Source organism: Aspergillus vadensis (genome assembly GCF_003184925.1).
Source record: "Aspergillus vadensis CBS 113365 unplaced genomic scaffold BO88scaffold_3, whole genome shotgun sequence".
NCBI lineage: Eukaryota > Fungi > Ascomycota > Eurotiomycetes > Eurotiales > Aspergillaceae > Aspergillus > Aspergillus vadensis.
Window position 1 is genome coordinate 1,775,019 of NW_020292041.1, and position 21,581 is coordinate 1,796,599.

General features: G+C 51.4%; 4 protein-coding genes across 4 annotated transcripts; 1 reads left to right on the forward strand and 3 right to left on the reverse strand.

Moving 5' to 3' along the window:
* Positions 1-209: 209 nt before the first annotated feature.
* BO88DRAFT_332098 (putative GATA transcription factor (Ams2)) lies at positions 210-3,922 on the reverse strand (the record flags this gene model as incomplete). Its single annotated transcript, XM_025702705.1, has 4 exons — positions 210-1,549; positions 1,600-3,587; positions 3,656-3,809; positions 3,883-3,922. 4 exons carry the CDS (start codon positions 3,920-3,922, stop codon positions 210-212), a joined length of 3,522 nt encoding a protein of 1,173 aa, XP_025566894.1.
* A 780-nt stretch (positions 3,923-4,702) lies between these two features.
* Positions 4,703-5,925, forward strand: BO88DRAFT_485383 (mRNA splicing protein SMD2). The gene is made up of 4 exons (XM_025712340.1): positions 4,703-4,776; positions 4,898-4,930; positions 5,170-5,418; positions 5,474-5,925. Exons 1-4 carry the CDS (start codon positions 4,754-4,756, stop codon positions 5,514-5,516), a joined length of 348 nt encoding a protein of 115 aa, XP_025566895.1. The 5' UTR covers positions 4,703-4,753; the 3' UTR covers positions 5,517-5,925.
* A 503-nt stretch (positions 5,926-6,428) lies between these two features.
* Positions 6,429-8,383, reverse strand: BO88DRAFT_332242 (putative dihydroxyacetone kinase (DakA); the record flags this gene model as incomplete). Its single annotated transcript, XM_025702714.1, has 3 exons — positions 6,429-7,057; positions 7,125-7,750; positions 7,806-8,383. 3 exons carry the CDS (start codon positions 8,381-8,383, stop codon positions 6,429-6,431), a joined length of 1,833 nt encoding a protein of 610 aa, XP_025566896.1.
* Positions 8,384-12,471: 4,088 nt separating this feature from the next.
* Positions 12,472-21,312, reverse strand: BO88DRAFT_382256 (cullin-4B; the record flags this gene model as incomplete). Its single annotated transcript, XM_025704617.1, has 9 exons — positions 21,062-21,312; positions 16,643-20,986; positions 16,425-16,580; positions 16,099-16,370; positions 14,647-15,384; positions 13,510-14,590; positions 13,029-13,451; positions 12,595-12,955; positions 12,472-12,532 (listed from the first exon to the last, which is right to left on the reverse strand). Exons 1-9 carry the CDS (start codon positions 21,243-21,245, stop codon positions 12,472-12,474), a joined length of 7,620 nt encoding a protein of 2,539 aa, XP_025566897.1. The 5' UTR covers positions 21,246-21,312.
* Positions 21,313-21,581: the final 269 nt, after the last annotated feature.

A 21,581-nucleotide genomic window follows, 5' to 3' on the forward strand; every position in this document is an offset into this window, starting at 1 on the left:
CCAAGTTTCCATCCGTAATATCCATCCCATTCAAACCACTTCCAACAAAAGCATATCATAGCCTTAGGTTATCCCCAAAGAAAGACAGTAGCGGCAGATGGCACATCACCATTGCCTATCCATCCAACGCCATCGCTAGAATAAAAACACAAGTTGTAAAGAAATATCAAGTGAAAGTCGGCATCGTCATAACACAAAAAGGAGACTCATTAAGCATCATTGGTAGTCTGGGGTTCCTTGTCCTTGGCTGCTTCTTCAGACGCCTTCTCTTTCACGCCCAGGGCCAAGCTGTCGGCGTTGAGTGCGTCGGAACTGAAGAAGCCAGAGTCCAGGACGTTGTTGTCAACGTAGTTGAAAATATCGAATTGGGGGTTCTTTTGGAGGTCTGGATCAGACAGCAGCGCATTGATGAGATCCTGGGAGTCTTCACCAGCTGGCTCGCCGTCTGTTCCCGTGGGAGACACATAGTCCGAAGGGATCCAGTCAGGCCAATTGCCCTTGTTCGCATCAAGTGCGAAAAGCGCGTCAGCATTGGCAGAAGGTGCGTCCGAGAAGATATCCACGATCATGTTGTCTATCCCGTTAAACGCGTCCGTGCTGAAGGCATCATCTGCCAAAGCGGGAAGCCCAAGGCCCTGCGTGCGTGACTGCTTGGGCGTTCTGCTGTGCCGCGATGCCGGCCCCGGGCTGCTCTGGATCCGCTGAAGTCTTTGCGCGGTGACCCTGGTGGGCGTCGCGTCGCTGCCAAGTCCCTTCCGCGTCCGCGAAGGCGAATCGCCGGGAAGGGAGTGCCGCTTCTCGCCCAGAACGCTGGCGCGGGGGTTGCGACGCCGAGGAGTGGGACTGGTAGGCAGGTCAAAGTCAAATTCGGGACTCTCGAAGAGGTCGTCCAGGTTAGCAGAGGTCTGGTTTTCCTTGTCGTCAGATCGCTTGTCCGATCCGCTAGTGACACGAGGGCTCCGCCGGGGGCTGTTCAAGGTGGAGTCACCTAAAGCTCGCAAAGGCCCGCCCTCATTGTGCGAATTAGGAAAAAGCACTCTTCTCACAGACTTAGGAGTAAGAGCATTCTCACCCGCAGCAGAAGCATTGCGGTGCTCAAGATTTCTAGCTGGACTGGACTGGATCGCTGCTCGGAGGGCTTCCACCGGATCATTCTCGTGCCAACGGCTTCCCGCAGTATCGGTCGATTTGCGCGGTTCCAGACTGTTTGCGCGGCGTCGCTTGGCTGGCAGCTCCTGGACATCATCATTGTCCTGCACACTGCTCGGCTCGTTCTCGTTGTTCTCGTTGTTCTCGTTCTCGTTATCACCGCGGGGAGTAGTGCCGTCGTCCACTGGAGGTGAGGATGCATCAGATACGCCGGGCGAAGAGGCATCTGGCTTTCCGGCTTCAGCTCTGACGCGGTTCCTCGCCGATGGAGGGTTACCGGACAGCGGACCGCCGCCCTTGCGGTTCCTGGGAGGGCGCTTTCTCTTGTTGTTGCCGGACTTGTTGTTCCACTTGTTTTCTGGCCGCATGCACTTGAACTTGTGAAGCCAAAGACCACAGGCTAGAATATTATTAGTGACTGTAAAATGAACTGACTGGAGGGTTACTTACGATTGCAGAGTAGGACTTGAACAAAGTCCTTATCGGTATCCACGAGGCTCTTCTTGTAGATCTTGAATTTGGTGACCTTTTCTTGATCATCGCGATCCACGGCTTGCCAGAACAACATAGCAGAATCTTTGACAAGGTCAATGGCCTCTTCTTCAGTACCATCGATCTCCTTGGACCATGCCCTACGCCAGGTAGGGGTCTCAATCGAACCGCAATTTTCACAATAAGGAGGAGCCTGTCCGTCCCGAATGCACTGGGCAAGACGTGCCTGAACCTGTCGCACTCGTCTCGCACCAGCGCCACTGCGAACCTTGCCGTCCTCAGTAGGGGGTGGAGGGGCGGGCGTTTCCGCGACTGAAAAGTCACTCATCGGACCATTCCAGGATTGCGTGTTGGGCACATGCATGTGGGTAGGCATTACCGGATCACTTGCCGGGATAGCACTCATCAGCTGCTCGAGTTCGCTTTGCGACATGGGAGCGGGCGCAAGAGGCTTAGGAGTTTGTCTGATACCGGCACGAGACGATGGCCGCGACCCCGCAGCACTAGCTGGGGCACGAGGAATGGCAGATACCTTGTCCTTAGCAGTTTGATCCGGCAGGGCATCGCTGGCGGGATAAGTATCATGGGTCATGGGCCCAACAGGTGAGCTCGCTGGCACAGCAGGACGCACACTTCGTTTGCCTCGAGTTGCATCATTGGACCTTGTGCAGTCCTCCAGCGGCGTACCAATATCCTCATCTAGGAGATCGTCCATGCCCCCACTCATGAAGCCCGAATCCGGGTCAGTGGCCATAGGCGGGAGAACTGGGCTGGAGCGGTTTGGAAAGCCGCAGTCGAGAACGGGAGGCGAAGAAGGCATATTGAATGAAGGCTCGAAGATGCCTTGGTAGCGAGACTCCTCCGGTGACTGGGTGTTGTGGTCACCTGGATGATCATCGGCCGCAGTGTATGGTGACGTGTACTGAGGAGTGCTCTGCATTGACGACTCACGCAAGAGGCTGGGCCGGGGGCGTGCTCGGCGAGGCAGTTCATTTGCATTAGAAATCGGAGTTGGCGGGCGAACAGGCTCCTCATTTGAGCTCTGAGCTGCAGCGATTGAAGGATTGACGGGGGTAGGGCGATGGATACGCACGGACGCCGCAGTGCTTGCGGCCACACGAAGGGAGCTCGGTTGCCTTTCAATGTTCAAGTCTGACTTGCCAGGCCAATCCGCACGATACAATTTGGCTCTTTTCCGAGGTTGCTGTTCCGATGATTCATCACCACTACCGTAGCCGGACTGCATGGATCCTCTGCGGCTGGCATATCTCGCATGCATAGGGAGATCAGACTCGCGCATAGAAGCACTCGATGTCGGTCGAATAAGTTCGCTGTGAGATCTTTCCTGGATTTGGTCTTGCTGCTGCGCGGATGGCTGGAAGCCAGGGGTGGACATCCTGCTTCCATGACCAAGCACAGACTGTGAGGGCGACACCGAGCGAACAGACCCATTGGCGGCAATCGAAGGCAGCTCCCTTGGCGTTGAGCCTTCACTCAGTAGGCGATGGAACCGCTCAATTCCGGCATGGTCCACAGGCGATGCCGTCCGGTCGGGCTGTTGAGGACGATGGGCCAGCAGACCGGGGTTTTGGCGAAGGAAATTCGTCCAGGCCTGTGCGTCAAAGTCGTGGGGAATGACATTGCTCAGTTCGCGATATCTCTGCATGCTGTCCAGGTACTCGCTCTGCATGACCGTGGGAACAGGAACTAATCGCAATTTGACCTCCAATGTTTCCTGTGCACCTTTCGAAAATAACCCTAGAACATTCTTGCAGACACGACCGGTGACCATAGTTTCCGACTGATGTGCTGGTGCATCGGGAGTCGGGGAAGACGAAGCCAATACCCATGATAGCATCCCTTGTCCGACGAGGGGCGTCTCATATTCGGAGTAGTCGTAGGCGTACACCGTGTAATCCTGTCCAAGTTTGGCAACTAGTTCCGGACTGTCACATGAAACCATTGCAATAAGTATCCACGTAGTGTCGGTTGACCCTATGGCGAAAGCACTCACCTTGCCGAAACAATGGCTTGAATGCAGGTCTTCAATTCGATGACCCCAATTTGGGTCTTCTCATCGAGGGCAGCAGTCTGGATGTCGAGAAGATGGGGCCATCGGGCCAGACAATTTGTCTTGTTGGCATCGTCGAATGTGTAGAGCACCTTCACTGCAAGGTTCGAAGCCACACAATTAGTATCGAACAAACCTGACGTGCCACGAAAGGAAAAAAAATTACTTACGCCTCATAGGCCGGACGGAAATCCCGTCCTGAGAGTCCATGCCACCAGATGAAGGAAATCAACCATATGCTGGACCACAAAATCAGAGTGTAGAGTGAGAGTAGGGTTCCGGAGAGAGAGAAGAGGGTTGCACCCGGATTGCTCGGAAGGTATTTCGAAAAGGGAGTGTCGAAGGTGTAACCCGAACAACAGGGTTCAAGAGATCGACCGTTGAAAACGAAGCAAGGTGGGATTGTAATAATATCGTTGGATATGCGTCTAGCGTTATCGACCACTCAGAAAGGCCCAATTGGCGGGAGTGTCAGCCAGGGGAATGCCGAGGCGTGGATGTACTATGCAACGGAGGTCGCGGGGAAAGAGCCTGTGGAATGCCAACGCGGGACACGGAGCAACGAAAGGAGGAGAGGGTGCGGTGAGAAACCTGAGGCATGGGAGAGAGGAGGAGGTTTCGAAGAGAGAAAAGGAAGAGGAAGAGATTAAACCAATGTGAGGCACTGGAGGTTGCTCCCTTTAACCGCAGGCCGAGGAGTTGGGGGGGAGAGGGAAAAAGGAGGAGGGACAGAGGTGAGGGTGGAAGGAGAGAAAAAGCGCAGACGCCTTGCATTTGAAGAAGTGATGAAGCTTGGACGAGAGCGCATCCGAGCGTGTCGGACGCGACGTGACGCCCAGCCAATCGCGCGCTCGGCTATTCCCGCCGCTCAAACACGGCAAACACGCGTGGCACGTGACAGCACCCGCGCCAAGCCAGGCTTCCAGAACAGAAGCTGCGGATTGAGATGCTCTCAAGTCGTCCCCGATCAAGTTCAAGCCTGTCCTTGCTGTCCTCCTCTGCACCGGCACCTCCCACCTCATATTTATACTCGCGCCCACCATGTCGACCGATCCCAAGATCCAGTAATTACCCCTCTTTTCCTACCCTCCTTTACATCCCGATGAGTCATTAGCTCTTGTCATGGTGTAATCCGCTTCTCAACCTGCCGGACCTCATTGCTAACCTTGTCTTGCAATTCAATAGGGACCTGCTCAACAAGCCTAAGAGCGAGCTCACGTACGTTCTCGAACCCCTCTTCTTCTTTCCGGCTTTCATCAAAGCTTCCTATTCCCGTGTTCCTATCACATGATGCCCGATCCTCTGCACACCTATCATTACAACTACCCATGCCCACCACATCCATGATATCCGGATAGTGTCCCGCGCGCCTAATACTCATCACGCCACCTCATATCTATCTATTTATCTACCCACCCATCATCGCCATCCCTTCGCTAACATATCTCCTCATCCAGTGAATACGAGGTTTCCCTCGTCGAGGAACATGAGCTCACTGCCGGTCCTTTGTCTCTTCTCCAAACCGCCACGCGCACACACACCCAGGTCCTGATCTCCTGCCGGAACAACCGCAAGCTCCTCGCCCGTGTCAAGGCCTTCGACCGCCACTGCAACATGGTTCTGGAGAACGTCAAGGAGATGTGGACCGAGAAGCCCAAGGGTGGTAACGGCAAGGGTGTCAACAAGGACCGCTTCATCAGCAAGATGTAAGCAATCGCCATTGCTCCCCACCAGACACCATTCTAACCCAATAACTTATAGGTTCCTCCGTGGTGACTCCGTCATCCTTGTCCTGCTCAGCTGAACACTGTTCACGTGACGCGCTCAATTCCCTTCTCGAACGGTCCTGGGCCGGTCCGGGCTTGGCTTCTCTCTCTGATCGAGCTGAAACCCGACGGAGACGAATTCTAGTTGACACAGACGAATGAACGATACCCTTTTAGTCGTGCGATACTTACGGGATTGGACGGGATGTTAGATTACATCATCACGTACAATCTGCCCTCCCCGCCCATTTAATCCAGCCCTCTCCGGACCTTGGCTCTCATATTCTCCTTCTCGTTTCATATATTGCTATTTTTCCGATCTCAAATTTCACCGTTTCTTCTCTCTGATTTACGGCGGGGGCAGATTTGGCGTTCTCCGGACTCTTTTGTTTTTTAAAGCTAGAAAAAGGAATCTGAAGTGGAGTATCTCGGCTTGATAAAAGTAGGAGGGGGCATTTACTCGAGAGGGCTAGATAGTCCTAGCCAGGATTATGAAATGTATCTGACTTGGTTGGGTATACTCTGACTGTTAATACTCAGATAAACCATAAAACAATGTACGAGTACCACCATTATCGCATTCACGTAATCGATTATCAATTCCAAAATAAGGCAGACCATTGCATGAAGTTGCTACCTTCCTACTTGATCTGATATTACCATAGTCATATGATAGATAGTACGAGATAAATGAATCCAACCATGATCTTGTCCATTCAATACTGAAACCTAAACAGTGAATACAAAGAAGTAGACATGCCAAAAAAACGCGCCCAATTTATCATCATATTCATCATCATGAAATTATATTAGAATAAGAAAAGTCCAAGAAATATCCCCATAATATCCTCATCAATGGATGCAAATTATATATATACCCTGGTCCTGAAGAAAAGAAAAGAATGCAAGTGACACTTTTCTCTCTCTCTCTCTCTCTCCTCCCAGCTCCCTTACAACGCCTCGGATAGACCGTTGAGGAACACGCTGAGTCCGTAAGCGCCGGGGTCGGGGATCTTGCCCACCCATTCGTCTTCGCCACCGACGTAGACGGATCGTCCCAGACTGGCCTTCATGTTCTTGGTGGAGTCGGTGCCTTCCTGTGCTGCTTTGGCGGCAACGTGCACGTCCTTGGCCTTTTGGAGCTGCGTGCAGAAGGGGACAAGGGCGTCCAGGAGTGTACGGTCACCGGGCTGGGCGGGGGTGTAACGGGAGAGTGCGGTGAGAGAGTAGGAGAGTGCAGCAGCCCAGACATCCACTGTGGCGGGGGTGGTGGTGCCTCGGTCTTGCTCGCGGAGACCGTGAGCCAGGGCGTTCAGGAAGATGGCGTAGATGGCTCCGGAGGTTCCGTCCATGACGTTCTCGACGATGCTGACGATGCGGTTCACCGCGTTCACGACGTCGTCGGTGAGCGGGGATGAGGGGTCTTCGATGAGCTTAAGGACGGCCTCGGCACCACGCTTCAAGCCCACGCCGCAGTCTCCGTCTCCGACGATGGTGTCGAAGCGGGTGACTTCGGGCTCAGCAGCAATGACACGCTTGAGTGCACTGCCTAGAACCTTCTTGAGGGAATCAACATCCACTATGATTTATGTTAGCTAAAGCCGGAGAGAATAGGCCGAAATAATCGACCAGATAGGGGTACTGACGCTTGACGTTGCTGGGCTGATCCTCGGGCAACTTGGTCCTCTTCAGCTCAACAGGAGCATCAGAGCGGTGCTCCCAGGTCTCAGGACGGATAGGAGCAGACCAGCCAACCGCCTCAGCGGGGGCATCCAGGAGTTCAAGGAAGGACTTGCCCTCGCCCAGTCCAGTGTCCACGAGCTTCATCAGGGAGATGCTGAAGCCCAGGCCGTTCAGACTGGTGAGGAAGGTTCCCTGGATCACCCGAATGGGCCGAACATTGTAGTCTCTGTTCAACTGACGGTACACCTCATCGGTGATACCCGAAAGTTCGAGAGCGCTCACACCACCCAAGTTGTTGATCAGCAGCACAAACTCATCATCGGGCTTGCGAGTGATCCAGGCGCGGTCGGGATCGTTGTGGTCCAAGAGCTGAAGGAGCATGGTAGCGACCAGTTCGGTCAGCTCGAACTTCTCCCGGTGAGATCCCGGCTCATTGTGGATGCCCATTCCGACCTCGACCTCACCATCGGGGATGGTCTCCGTTGGCGGGGCTCTGCCAGGGACGTGGACGTGCTCCAGGGAAGAGCCGACTGAGACGAGGTTCTTGTTTGCCAACTGAGCGGTGCGGTAAACATCCTCAAGAGATCCACTGATGCAGTCGGTCTTAGTTTACGCTTCTCAACATTTGAAAGGATCCAACTTACCCAGCTTCGGCCAGCGCGCTGACGATCTTCAAGACGAGGATACCACCACTAATACCGCGACGGCCGACCTTGCCGCCCTTCTTCTTGCCGACCCCAACATCGTCGTTGATGGCGAAGAATTCGGTCTTGATACCGGCGGCGCGGGCCTTCTCCGTCGCCATACCGAAGTTGAGGACATCGCCGGTGTAGTTCATGGGGATGATGAGGACACCCTTCTCGTTGTCGACGCAGTCCATGACAGCCTTGCGAATCTGCTCTGCGGAGGGAGATGCGAAAATGGTACCGGCGGCCGAGGCATCTAGGAAGCCCTTGCCAACATAGCCGGCAAAGGCGGGCTCATGGCCGGAGCCACCTCCAGAGACAATCGCGACCTTGGACTTCGTCGTATCCGGACGACGGAAAATGATTTTGTTCTCAGGGTCATAGGCGAGAGAAGGGTTTGTGAGAGTCAGGGAGTTCAGAGCGGTCTGGACCAGGTGGGTAGGGTCCGAGAAGAAGTGCTTGGCTGATGGCCGCGTTAGCGTATGTATCGGACAGTGTCTGATCCAGTGAAATTTGTGGAGAAGATCTGACTTCATGCCGGCTGTGGAAACCGGATCTTGGATTGCATGGTCTGACGCAGAGGGGCAAAAATCCTGGGGCAAAGGAATAATAGGGAAAAAACAGGTAAAAGAGAGGCTCTTTGGATAAAAGAGGTGTGTGTGTGGAACATACTTTGCATGATGGAGGGAGATCTAAAGGGTTGATCGCAACAAAAAACTGGGGAATTGGTGGTGTATGACGTTTGGCGGGCGCGTAGGAACACGATCCGGCTTGAAAGTGGGGTTCAAGGAAGTACGGGTACAAGCGCAATGAATTCAACACTTGAGATGGTGGCTAGTCGACTTTCCAGAAAGGCGACTGCTTCGACTCTTTATATACGCTTTCTCGCTAGAGCTTCGTTCTTGAATGACCTTGGCTTGTCAGTTTCCCTTCTCACACGCTTCGGGAACATTCGCAGCAAGCGTACCAAAGCAGATAATGGCAATTTCTGGGGATGGCGCGTAGGCTTCGGAATAGAGTCCGGATAAGGCGGGGAAAAAGTGGAGAAATCGGATTCGCCTGTTTGAGCGGCAGCTGTCAGTCCACTGATTTTCGTGCATCGAGAAAACTGGAGAATGGCATGGAAAGAAGGGATTATCATTTGCCAGTCGCACTCACGGTCACTTGTCAGGTGGGGGATCGGTCGATTGGCGGATATCCTCAAGTGTTTGGGGATGACCTTGTAGATCTCGGATAAAGATTTGGTAGGCGGATTGAGATAGAGGAAAGTCTGATTGGATTGGAGGATGGAGAGCAAGCCGGGAAGGGTCAATTGCTTGAGGGAGGAGAAGAAGGTTCTATGAGGAGTATAGAGAAAGCGATGAGGAGAGCCAGAATCCGAGTGCGAGAGCTGGACATAAATAGGACGAAGGACCGGACACGGAGTATCGTGGACGTGTTGGGGGAAGTAGTACTTCAGGATGTCGTAAGTCGAGTCGGTGACTAGTAGAGCAACTTGATTGATCCATCTTCCAACCGATTCTCCAAAAATTAAAAAAATCCAATATTATTATTATTTTTTTTTTGCTGCTCACATGAACAATCTCTGATTTTCGCATGACCGACCCATCGACCATGCGGTTCTGGATAAGGAAATCCAGAGTCGTTAGTTTCCAAGCTCGAGCTTGTAATCGACTCCACGCCCCCAGCCAGTTACGGTCTAGCGCTGTACCCCATGGGTCTGGAACCCGCCAAAATTACCCGCCGTGACTGGTGTCACTTTCCGGATGCTTCGGCTTACTATCTGTGGGAATTCCGCTTCGCCTGCCTTTTCTCGTGGATAATTATCCCTTGACGGCCTGAATCTTTTATCGGTACGGCTTCGGCCTGCTAAACCACTATCTACCTGACCAGGGTTGAGTTGGCTGCCTCTTCGTTCCAATGGTTCTGAGATCGACTGAGCCCGTGGGATGAACAGCGCTGTTCGCGGATGAGAACACGATAATCGAATTGTCCTGTATCAATTTGCAGAAGATTTGCCAACAGAGACATACATACATACGTTACTACATACATACATACTTAGGTACATACAGTAGGTACTAGTACTAGATGCATTGAGTCGAGAATGAGATCGTCAATCTACTACTTAGTAATACCAACAGATAGAGTCGACTCCGTGCGCACGCAGGGCAGTAGTATTGGGGGGAGGGGGGCACAATGAAGGCGATGTCACGGGTGCGTAACCCTTCCTTTTCCGGATACATTGATTGCCGCTGAGACGCGCAAGGATGTTCGAGAACCTGCAGCTTACTGGAGACACAACAATATTCTACACAAGCAACCCCACTAAATACAGAGTACCGTGTACAAAATAGACTGATTCTATTTTTCTAAATTTGGCGCTACTGAGTGGCGGAGGAATACTAATATTGGCAATTCTTGATTTAAAGGCATTGATTACTTGGTATGCTTAAGTACGCCACAAACATGGCAACAAAAGCATGCCTTGCTTGATGGCGAAGGGGGGTATGGGTGTGCTTGATTCCGTGAAGATAAGTGATATCGGATTGGATGACTGGTAGACTCTAGTGGTACCACTTTACTGTAGACATCAGGTAGATAGTATTGACCATGACCCCACTCAACTCAACCAGGTACCCTGGGCATGAATATTATCCGCCTGTAAAGTTTGAGAGTTATTACATGAGTCCAGCCCCATCTCATTCATAAGCTTGATGAAACTGTTGTTGCATATCAAAGCCCATGGGAATACAATTCCTGACCACCGCATACATGCATGCATATGATCTATGCTTGCTTTCTGCTGCCGTGCCCGCAGCTTAGGCATCCGTCGCGGCATGTTCTGTTGCTGGCAACCGCTGCAGAAAGTCAGGCATCCACAATGTAGTTGTCGTAGTCGTAGCAGTAGTACATTACGTGCTTTGTAGTACGTAGTCACCTTCAATTTCTTGGGCAAAAGATAAACCAAGTGGTCAGGTATGTATGGAGTACGAGCAACATTTCTCAACAAATGATGTGCAAGGCAAATAATATTGGAAGTTGACCATCCTTACCCGAGCCGCATGGGGGTTGCGCAACGGGATCGTCAGAGAACCAAATCCCAACAGATGAGTAAGTGAAAAAAACGATCATGGGACCTTCAGAAAATGAACACAAAAAAAGAAACTTGAAGGAAGGGGTTGGAGAGATTGTGCAAGCCACCACTTCTCCGCTGTCAGATCTTTAGTATGAAACAGCAATCCTTACTCCATCGGGAGGAAAGCGGGATTTTGATACGTGGAAGAAATAGAAAAAGAAAAAAAGGGAAGGGTTTCTCCGATTATCTACGGTAAAGACTAAGGATGACTATAGTTCATTTTGCACAGTCGCCGGGTCATGGATGGGGCGATGATTGATCGGCCGCGTCCCTGAAGGAGAGGAAAAGCTCAGACATCCACGTGAGCGGATGGAAAGTTCCCAGGATTTTCCCCCCTAACTTTACTATGGGGGAGTTGCTATGGAGTACTCCATAGATAGTAAGCCGGATGGATCCCCCCGAAAGCTCTAGACCGTTTCGTCCTCTTCCCGATTCGGTTCGAGTAGTCATCGATGGGCTGCACCTTCCACGGGCTGACACTTCCATTCCATTGCCTTTTTCGGCCTTTCCTCACATTGCTGGGCGCTGCTTTTCTCTGCCGAGAGCCCGACTGCCTGTCTCTCGGGCGAGAGAAGAACCAAGCAAGCTCGTCCATGCACTCATGACTGACTGACTGACGGATTGACTCTTTGGGCTCAAGCTGTTGTAATGAGCATTCAGTCTGATTGAATGCAGCAATTCCAATTCATACCACATACTCACCCACCCCTACGTGGGGAGAAGGTCCAGGTGTACCTTGCTGTATCAATTATCCACTACACATTTTAGTCGTTCCAATCCTGCAGCGGGTTAACTAGTAGTCTAGTTTGCTGTTAGTTACTATCTAGCTACTAATTAGGTAGGGACAAGGAAGGTACACGTGAGGCACGTTAGATCCGTCCGCTCCTCAACAGTTTTCCCCCCCAAATTCGGTCGGTAGGAATGGGGGTCCGGTCGTAAAAGGCAACTATACCGAGAGTTCCTATACAACGCACGCAAGTAGAGTTGCAGATTTGCGACACACGACTTTACTATGTACTACTTGACTCTTTCTTCCCGACGGATCCCCATGGAAGCTCTCTCCTTGGGTCCCCAACTAGGCTTGTGGGACCGGCGATGCTCCGCAACCATGCCAGGGATCAATCTGCTGCTAGTCTACTCTAGTCTAGTCTACTTCGTCCTAGATTTTACTTGGTAGAGTTGATACCCCATTCTCTTCTCTCCCGACATTCCGGTCACCCCACCTACTACTACTGTGTCAACCGTCGCTGCTAGCAGAGAGCGCCCGAAAAGGCCACGACTACTCCCTGTATCTACACGGCTAGCTAGCTGCGACTGTACCTAGGAGGGAAGGTCCTTAAGCCGAATGGACACATGACTGTATTAGTGCATTCTTTATCATGCCATTTCGTTCTGACGGTCTCTGAGCTGTCAATCAACACCGTACGGAGTACCACATCGTCGAACCCCAGTGCTTTGCACCCAACATAGCACCACTGCAAACTTCTAGGCCACATATTGGTACCGGTTTCCTTCCTCGCGCTCCATATAGTCTTTCTCAATCAGTCTGCACATGATTTCGTCAGCTATAATATACCTTATGCTGGTGTTAGGATCGGAAGAACTCACTTCTCAATATTCTTCTTGATATCCGCCGGCTCTAACACTCCGCGACTTCGGGTTGCCTTGATAACCTCAGCCACGAGCTCTGCATGCGTGATCGTCTTGCGACTCTTCATGATTCGCACAATCGCCGCCTGTGTCTCATAATGACGATCGGCAGCCACCCGCTCGTGCGTGGTCTTGTTCTCTTCCTTCGTCTCTTTCAGCTGAATTTGGTTGATCTTGATCCGCATCTTCGGGTCGGTGAAAGCCGCGTTGTATGAAAATTCGTCTGTTGTATTCACATCCCGGCCCTTCGGCTTCTTGCTTAAAACACGGTATTTCGCACATGCGAGCGATTGCAGCGTCCGTTTCAATTCTTGATCAGCTATGCATCGATAAATGTCAGTAGAAGGCCAAATTGCGTAGGATTGATGGGGTAGAGAGGCATTGCAACTAACATAACATGGTCGCCTCCTGTATCTGTGAATACCCGAGACTTCCACCCTCCGGAATGTCGTTGAAGAGCAACAGAACGATCGCCTGGAAGGAGCTGACCACCAGTTCCTTGTCTCCCTTGGGAAATCTTGCGCGTAGCTGACAATGTGCCAATTGGTGCTTCCAGTTGAGCTTGCGCCCGTTGTATTTGGTGTTGTAGAACTTTTCGAAATCGTCGACAGCAGTCGCAATTTCTGGCGGTATCCGCACCTGAACATCGGGATATGTTGGCCATGCTGACGCAGAAAGCACGCTGACGTTCAAATCCACCGGTAGACGGTCCCGTCGTTCGCGCTGTATTGAGCTGTATGCCGACATTTCATCGCGTGCAACATCCATGTCTTTGAACATCGACTCCAGATTATGCGTGAAGCTTGACCCACATTCTAATTCGCAATATTAGTGACGAGTTGAGTATAACAAATGGACAAGAAGTGTACAAACCTGTCTTGAGTCTTGCCAGCATACTCTTTTCCGCATCGTCGCTGGCGCTCCTGCCCATCAGTAACCGACGAGCGAGATCATTCTTGTAGAAGGCCTCGAAAACTGCTTTGCCATGGACAAAACGGAACAGGTCCAAGACCTGATCCAGTTGCCTGTCGATTTCGGCGTCTTCATCGGCAAGTGGCATGTCCTCCGCCTTGCGTGCAGGTGCGAGCTTCCACCCGCCCTTGAGGAGCCGGTCCACGTACTTGGCAATCATCTCTCCAGTCTTGGGGTTGTCAGTACCTCCAGTAGCTTCCGACTTTCTTCCTTTGTTGATGAACGTCTCAAAGGCTTCGCGGAGTGTGTGGCCCAGATCCCCATTTCGGTGGAAAGAATGAACCCAGATATCGTCAAGTTGCTGCTTGAACTCTAATAGATGAGCCACCATGTCTGCTTCTTTATCCTCGTCGAAGACGATCCCAGAGCCCTCCTCAATGATATAACCAGTGAAAGCGGTCTTCAACTTCGCACCAAGATCCTTCCGTTGCAGAAGTGAGTAAAGCCTTTCTAAGGCAACCTTGTTCCCTGCACGCAGTAGGCCTAGTATATCAGGCTGGTTGAGCAGAACATCTTCTTGCTCTGTTACCAAGGCTCGATCCAGGAGCTCCGATAACATCTGCTTGGTGCTCCTATTCAGCGAAAACAGCTCACATCGAGTCACTTCGCGCTCAATTAAACGGTGGCTGTTCTCCGCAAAAGTAGCCAAATACCCTGTTGCTTCTCGCTGGGCCCATGAAGAGAAGTATTTCTTGGATTCCGATATCAAGAGCGGTTCAAAGCCAGTCGTATAGATGTCAAGGCCGTGGAAAAATTCAATTGTATTTCGAAGTAATAACGAGTCTGCCACCACGCTTTGTTCTTCGCCACGGTCCGCCTCAACAAGGTCACAAGCGCCCTGTAAAATCTTCGGCTGTAATACTGCATCGGAATATATGTGCTGCCGGAATTGAATTAAGCCCATCTCACGTATCATGGGGAATTCTTTGGAATGGAGGAGGAATGACTGGTCGAGGTAGTAGAATATCCAGCGCACGGTAACCTGCTATAGAGTCAGTATCTCCTCAGAATCCAACTGTATCCGGAGGATATCCATACCAGCTTTGATTGCCACTGCGACCATGCTTCAACAACCGCCCGCAATGTATCGACGTTGCTCCCATCTGCAGCCTTTGCCACCAATTTATCGCGTAATTTTCCAGACACATGTTCTCGACACCGATCTTGGAGCCGTTTGGCTAGAACTGCAGCTCGGCCTTGGCGACATACATTTTCGGCACCCTTGTAAAGCTCTTCGAGTGATATCTCGGGCTTTCCACCACCAAAGATCGCCGACAGCGCTGCATCAAGTTGGCCCCATATCTTCTCGAAATACGATTCCTGATTCAACCGTGATCCCGTGCGGAGATTCTTCACGACCAACCGCTTTGCTCCAGTGTGGGGAGTGAAATTGTTTTGGCGCGACGTTGCGTTGAAGGTGCGAGGTTTGGTGGTGGTATTAGGAAGATCGGCCCCGCTCGCACTCTGTCCCATCGGCGCGCCAGGCCTGGACTCTGCGTTTGCGAAATTGTACATCCTGTCGGAAGCGCTGCGATCTCGCGAGTAAGCCGAAGGGACAGAGTTCGATAAGGGTGGTGATAGTCGTTGACGCTTGCTCGTCGGGGACGTCTGTTGGTGATGACCTCTGGCGGGGGTCGTATGGTTCCGAGAGAGGAATTCCGAAATGTTCGCTTGCTGCTGCTGGGGTTGTTGCAATGCCTCCTCTTGATCAGAGAGCTTCCTCTTACCGATAGACTTGCGCTTACCGCTCCTCTGCTCGGTGGTGCCTCTCGAGTTCTGCTGCATCTACCCGGCTTCGTCCGAGGAGAGGAGGTGAGGTGGACAGAGAAGCGCTCAGCGTTGGAAGGATCCAAATAGTATGTAGATCCTATTAAACATGGTAAGCTCGTCAACTTTGGAGCAGATATTGGTGGCAGCAAGACAGTGACGGGAATAGGGCAGGGTGCGTCGTCAAGGTTGGGTTTGAGCTGGAGCTTGGAAGGGCACGACAAGGTGAGTTGAGCTGGTGGTTGCCCGCGGGCGCCCAAGAAGCCGGAGATAAGATAATACGTCCGCCTTTCCAAGTTGTCGCATGATTGGACGGGGTTTCCCTTTGGGTTTCTCCCCTCTAGTAAGTACTAACTAGAGTAATAGTACCTTACGGAGTACATGCACAGCGTGCTAGTATTACAGATGAGGTCATGTGAATGCGCTTGTTACAAACGTGCGATCATTAAAAGCGCTCCAAAATCACATATGCTGCTTCGCCGCAAAGGGTTTTGTGGGCTGAATAGCGCAGATCATCTAAGTCTTTGACTAAACACACTTCAATATACATCGTTCCCACCAGTTTACTCCATGGCTTGTTCCCCCCCTATATCCCCTTCTAGCTGAAAACAAATCTCATGTAAAGAACTTCATCCCCGTCTGCTCTTTTACCTCCTGATCTTCGAACTGCAAAGCTTAAGTTAGCATGCGTGGTGTAATAAACAAAAGGCTGACGAAGCATACCTCCAGAAAATCCGTGGCCGTGATAAGTGCCAGGTATGACTTGGTGAGTTTCCGCAGTGCATCGTGGTGATCTGCGGCACCTGCACCTCCAAGCTTGGCAAATCTTTTGAAAATGCCAACCATGCTTTGTCTGTTCTCGGCAAGGAAGATTCGAGTCTGCTCCAGCATCTGCTCGTTGTGCAGCCCTCGGGAGAAAACAGCGGCGACAACAACTCGGAGAACCGAGTCAAGCAGGTCATAGTATTTCCGAAGAGCATCTGGGTTATCGATATCTATTTCTGTTAGGACTATTGCTTTAACGTTGGCTTGGGAGTAATTTCACTAACCGATACCGAGATCTGGGTCGGCTGCAAATAGCTGCGAGTCCCGTACTGCCTGGAACAGGCCAGTTTTCAGGACATACGTCGCACCATTCTTGGTCTGGCAAAGTTCCTGGAGGAGAGACAAGAGCGACTGGTAGTAGGACAATAGTAAAGGTGTATCTGTATAAGACGGTCAGACATGCGGTTTTCCCCGTGTATTTTATTCTTTCGCGATTGCTTACCACTGGCCTGGGCGTTTCTCAATTCGATAGGTAGCGACCTGATGGTGTCCAAGAAGAGGCTCAGGTAGTTGGATTGGGATATAGAATCGGCCAACAGTCCATCCGCTTGCCTATCCAGAGCAGCCAATAGATTCAAAAGCAAAAGGGCAGATACTCGGCATGTCTCCTGGCCAGCATACGCATCATCGCAGACGGCCTCAATCAGGGCATGGCCTGCGGCTTTAATCACTTGCTGGCTCTGGAGCCTCATACTTTGATGCACGGGCTCTGTTGATATAATACCGGCGACATAGTGTGCGCAGGTGTTGTAAAAGGTCTCCCTGATGCTTACATTTCCGTTTGCTAAGGTCACACCTCTGACGCAGACTTGGAATAATTGATGAAGCTTTTCATCAAGAACGTCGCCACTCCTGCGGGGAATGCCAGAACCAGGCTTCGGAGATTCCAGCCTACTGACCAAGGTCTCGGCCAGTCGTGCCAGCTCTAAGCCTTCCGGTAGGTCTTCTTCAATAGCAATTTCCAGCTTGGGGAGGATCAACTGGAGCGAATGCAGGATGAAGGTAGCTCTCCTTCCGCCTTCAATTTCAGAACAAGTGAGCATCGTGGTGATGAGCTGGGTCCAAGACCGTAGAGCCAAATAACGATTGAACGCGATCTGGCTTGCTTGATTTGTGGACCGTACGAATAATATCAAACTCTCGGACTCGGCCTGGAATAGCTCTTCGTCCTGAGGGCGTAGATGCCCACTCAATGACAATTCTTCCTTTCTAACCTGGACGAGTTCCACTATCTCGTCCAAGTTGTAAACAATCGGAGAACTGTCCGTTTCCGGTCTCGCACAGAGGTCAAATTCAAGACCATCAAGGAAACTTAGAGCCGGTGGTTGCAATTGATGTTGAGTGTCCAGATCTGCGAAATCGAACATATCGAAAATGGAAGGATTCACAATGGTCTCCCCAGTCTCCGAAACAGAGTTTCCAAATAGAGTCGATATTATTTCAGCTTGAAGAGTCGGAGACCCGAGCTTTGTAGCCGAGCGAATTTCTGTAGCAGCGTAGTCGAACAAATAGCTTCTGTAAAGAAGGAATTCTGCAAGACCAGCCGTTGACTCAGAGAGCCAGAACTCAGGCGTGCCGATCAGAAATCCATCCCAGGGTGTGTTTGGCCCTATGATCGGCTGACTCGCAAACATACTGAGAAGGAAGCGACTGCCACGCATTTCGGCGAGTGTGAAGTAGGAAGAAAGTTTAGAAGACCAAAGGTGTTTCAATACTCCAAAGGCCATGCGCTTGACATGCACCAGCCATGGGAGAATATTGCCATCTAGCTCGTCAGGGTAGTTTTGCAAGAATCCGATGACAGCATGGAGCAGAGACATCTTATCAGCAAACAGGCTGTCGGGAGCAATGTCAAGTATGTTACCGATGCTGTTAAACCCAAGGAGCAGGTGAGCTATCGTAGGTCGGTCATTAATCGTGCTGAGACAGCTGTTGAGAAGTGCCAGGAGGCTTTCCCTGATAATATATCCTGGCGACTGTGGGCCAGATTCTATCTCTCTTGACTCGGGTTGCATCTGAGACACAAGAGGACGCGACACACTGTTGAGATCTACCTCAGCACTAAGTACTTCGACGATCTTGTTCGGTGAACGCCACTTAGACAACTCCGGAGACGTGATCTTGTTCAGCTTTCTCGAGCTGGATAGCTTCTCCAGTAACGCCATTGATGTGACGGTGAGTTGCTGGTGCCCAGTGCTGCAGTAAAGACACAACGCAGGGATTATGGACAGGTTATTGAGTATGCTATCCTCAAAAGCTGACAGCGCAGAGTTCGCCACATTTGTTCTGCTTGTGCCGGTCTGAGCCTTGATTGCCGGCCTCACAATATTAAAATATGTCGATTGAAGGTCGATCATCATGTCCATGACCTCCAAGCTCCGGACCAAGGACTGGACGAGGACGGAGTCTGATGAGGCCTTTGCAACCTCATTAACATCTTGATGGGCAGTTGCAAAGATAGCTTTGATCACGTCCTCATTGAAAAGCCACTCTGTGACTCGTGCAAAGGGATGAAGACGAATGTAGGTGACGAATGTCGATTGCTTGATAACGCTATCGGTGGATATCGTAGGCTGGCTGAGAACGGAGACCAGGCTTTCGTTGAAAGATTGCAGACATGTCACGATAAAGTCCAGGCAGTTGTAAGTCAAGAAGCGAGTCTGCCGTTCGTTCAGATCCGGAATTTTCCTGGAAAGAGCCTGACCCATGACAAAGTCTATGTAAGGTTCAATGCCTGGCATCCGGTAGGACGAACCCAGGCTCTCGGGAAACGGCAAGGAGAGGTGAAAATCAGCTGAATCGAGAGCAGGGGAGATGAGCGAATACACGAGACGAACGAAGGCATTGGCTTGATCGAAACTCTCGCCAATCCTTTGGAAGGCCTGTTGCTCATGCCACACAAGCGGGTTGGAAACGACCGGGACTTTCCCTAGGTTGGAAGCACTCATAGAACCCCCGGAAATCCACTGGTCGATAGCAAGCCACATTTCGTTCCCATTGTGAGAAGTTCTATCCGTCATCAGGGCCGCAAGTGCTGCAAAAACGTTTGCTCGCAGATGCGTAGGGATGGGCCCACTGCAAAGCGTCAAAAGCGTACCAACGACATTAAACGTAGGGTGATGAAGCAGCCAGTCTCGTATCGTAGCACTCTGCTTACTCAGATGCTCTAGCAGCCTCAGGTAGCATGTCAACATAACCGGACTCTCCGGCTCGCTCATATCAGCTGGGTCGAGTTTCCTTGAGCGCAGGATTGCCTGCGAGGTAGACGGCTTTTCAGTAACTCTCGTCGCGTACAGTTGAAGCTCGGCGAACATCTGTGACCAGTTCATGGACGTAGATCGTTTGAATTTCGCGGACATGAACTTGTCCTCTTCAGACAAAAACCGATGGGCCGCAGTGGCATTGTCCTCGCCTACGGAGATGGAGCACAGCAACTCGCAGAAAGCGCTGACCCTGGGAACAGTTTGCCGTTTCGATGCCCATTGGAGGAAGCCATAAAGGTTACCATCTGGATCAGCCCAAAATTCCTGTGCGGAGTCTGGCCGATGCTCGAACGCGAATGCCATGATCATCAAGAACGACTCAAGATGTGTTCGGGCCTCTACCGGGCCACGATGGAGGCTTGAAGTCAAGCCGTCTCGCAAAGCAGTAAGATGATCCAATCTTTGCGAATCCTCTTCCGTCTTCAACATCCGCACCGCATCGGGCATGTTCGCTATGCATGCCTCGGCAAAAGCCTCGAAATTCTCCATTAGAAGAACCTTCAAAAAGTCCGAGCAACTATCAGTTTCGAGTGTTGCCGACGCGCTTTCTTTCAATAATAATGTGACCAGTTCACTACGAGCCGGATCAGCCCATTCTTCATCATTCACGCCATAGCAGACGGCAAGGATGAGTTCGAGGCCTCCATCATCCAGAGCAGTCATGAACATCTTTGTGCGCTCCTCTGAATCTTTTTCCAGGTCCACACCTTGGAGAGGAGATGCAGGCCCATCGAAGTCCCACCCACTGTAGACAGCGAGCCATAGTGCGATGACGGCAGAGTGGAACGTGGGGATCTTCCAAGGCTGAACGTCTTTGGAGGATGTGATCGCTGTATGCAGGCTTCTAGCATCCCTATAGGAACTAGAGCTTTCCGGAGACCCATGCTGGACAAAAGACGCAATTATGCATGGAAGGTAGTGAATAAGGAGTCCATCGAAACGTTCGAGCTTCCGAAGTTGGTCTAGAAGTAAGCGGAGGTCCTCCGAACTGGTGTAAGGTCCTTTGAATAGGTAGCATAGCACAGCACCGAGGGATTCGTGTTGTTGCTGTAAGCTGCTGCGTTGGTATTCGAGAGCCTCCACAATGTCGTATTCCGCTGACTGACCAACAATGGACGCTTTCTGGGTTTGCTCGTTCAGGAGGACAAGCCACTTCTCAATGTCTTCCATCGACTTCATGCATTTGCGTGTATATAGTGACGCATTCCGCAAAGGTCCATCCTTTATTTCCACCACAAACGCCAGCATTTCCTGCATGAGAACCTGTGTCATCTCCCGCTCCACCTCGAAGGACTCCTGGAAAATAAGCCGTAGAGAGTCGAGCAAGAATTGTCGGCGCTCATGGAATCGCATGATCGCAGCGATGACGGGAGGCCGATCCAAGACATGAGCATCCTCCTGCGCCGCCATAAACAGCATTGCCGCTTGCAATTCATCGATATTCAGTGCATCTGCCAGCATTAACGCTCCTTGTTGAAATTCCTCATTGATTGAGTACTCGAGGTCGTCAACGGTAATTTTACCTATATGATATCACATTGCAAGGTCAGCGCATCGAATAAAACTCTTGAATAACAGTTTGGCTCATCAAAACTCACCGGAGAGGACCGCCTGGCGACTTGTGTTGTTCTTTGGAGGTTTGTCGAGGAGCTTCTTGAAATCATCGATGTGAGCCTCCAGCTCGACTCGAAGACGCTCGATGTTCACAAAGGACGAAGCTGAAAGAGCAGAGAGATCCTGATACAGGCCACGAAGGCCTGTTGCAGCATCTCTTTCCTCCATGCTTGAAAGGTGTGCGCGCAAACTGCGAGGAGCGCCGGCAAGTCGGAAGATCTGATGTGTTTGTCCCGGCCAAAAAAGGTCGGAGGACGCGATCAAACTTCCGGCGGTCTGAAGGCGGGCGGCGGAGCTTTCAGCTCACATCAACCTACCTTTACCGCCCGCCGCGCCCCAGACAGAAAGAACTTACTTTCGGAGATTCGGAGCATCCAAACACCAAACGATAAATGGTTTTTGGGCCATTGATGATTCTTGAGGCCCTTTCCCCGCTTTACCCCTGGTGTCCCTGAGATGTCTTGAAATTCTCTAGACGGCCACAAACCGGATATGGCATTACTG

Excerpts from the sequence above, each read along its gene's own strand:
- BO88DRAFT_485383 (XM_025712340.1), top strand. The coding sequence starts at position 4,754 with ATGTCGACCGATCCCAAGATCCA. Across the intron at positions 4,777-4,897 it reads TCGACCGATCCCAAGATCCA|GGACCTGCTCAACAAGCCTA; the intron begins GTAATTACCCCT and ends GCAATTCAATAG. Across the intron at positions 4,931-5,169 it reads AAGCCTAAGAGCGAGCTCAC|TGAATACGAGGTTTCCCTCG; the intron begins GTACGTTCTCGA and ends CTCCTCATCCAG.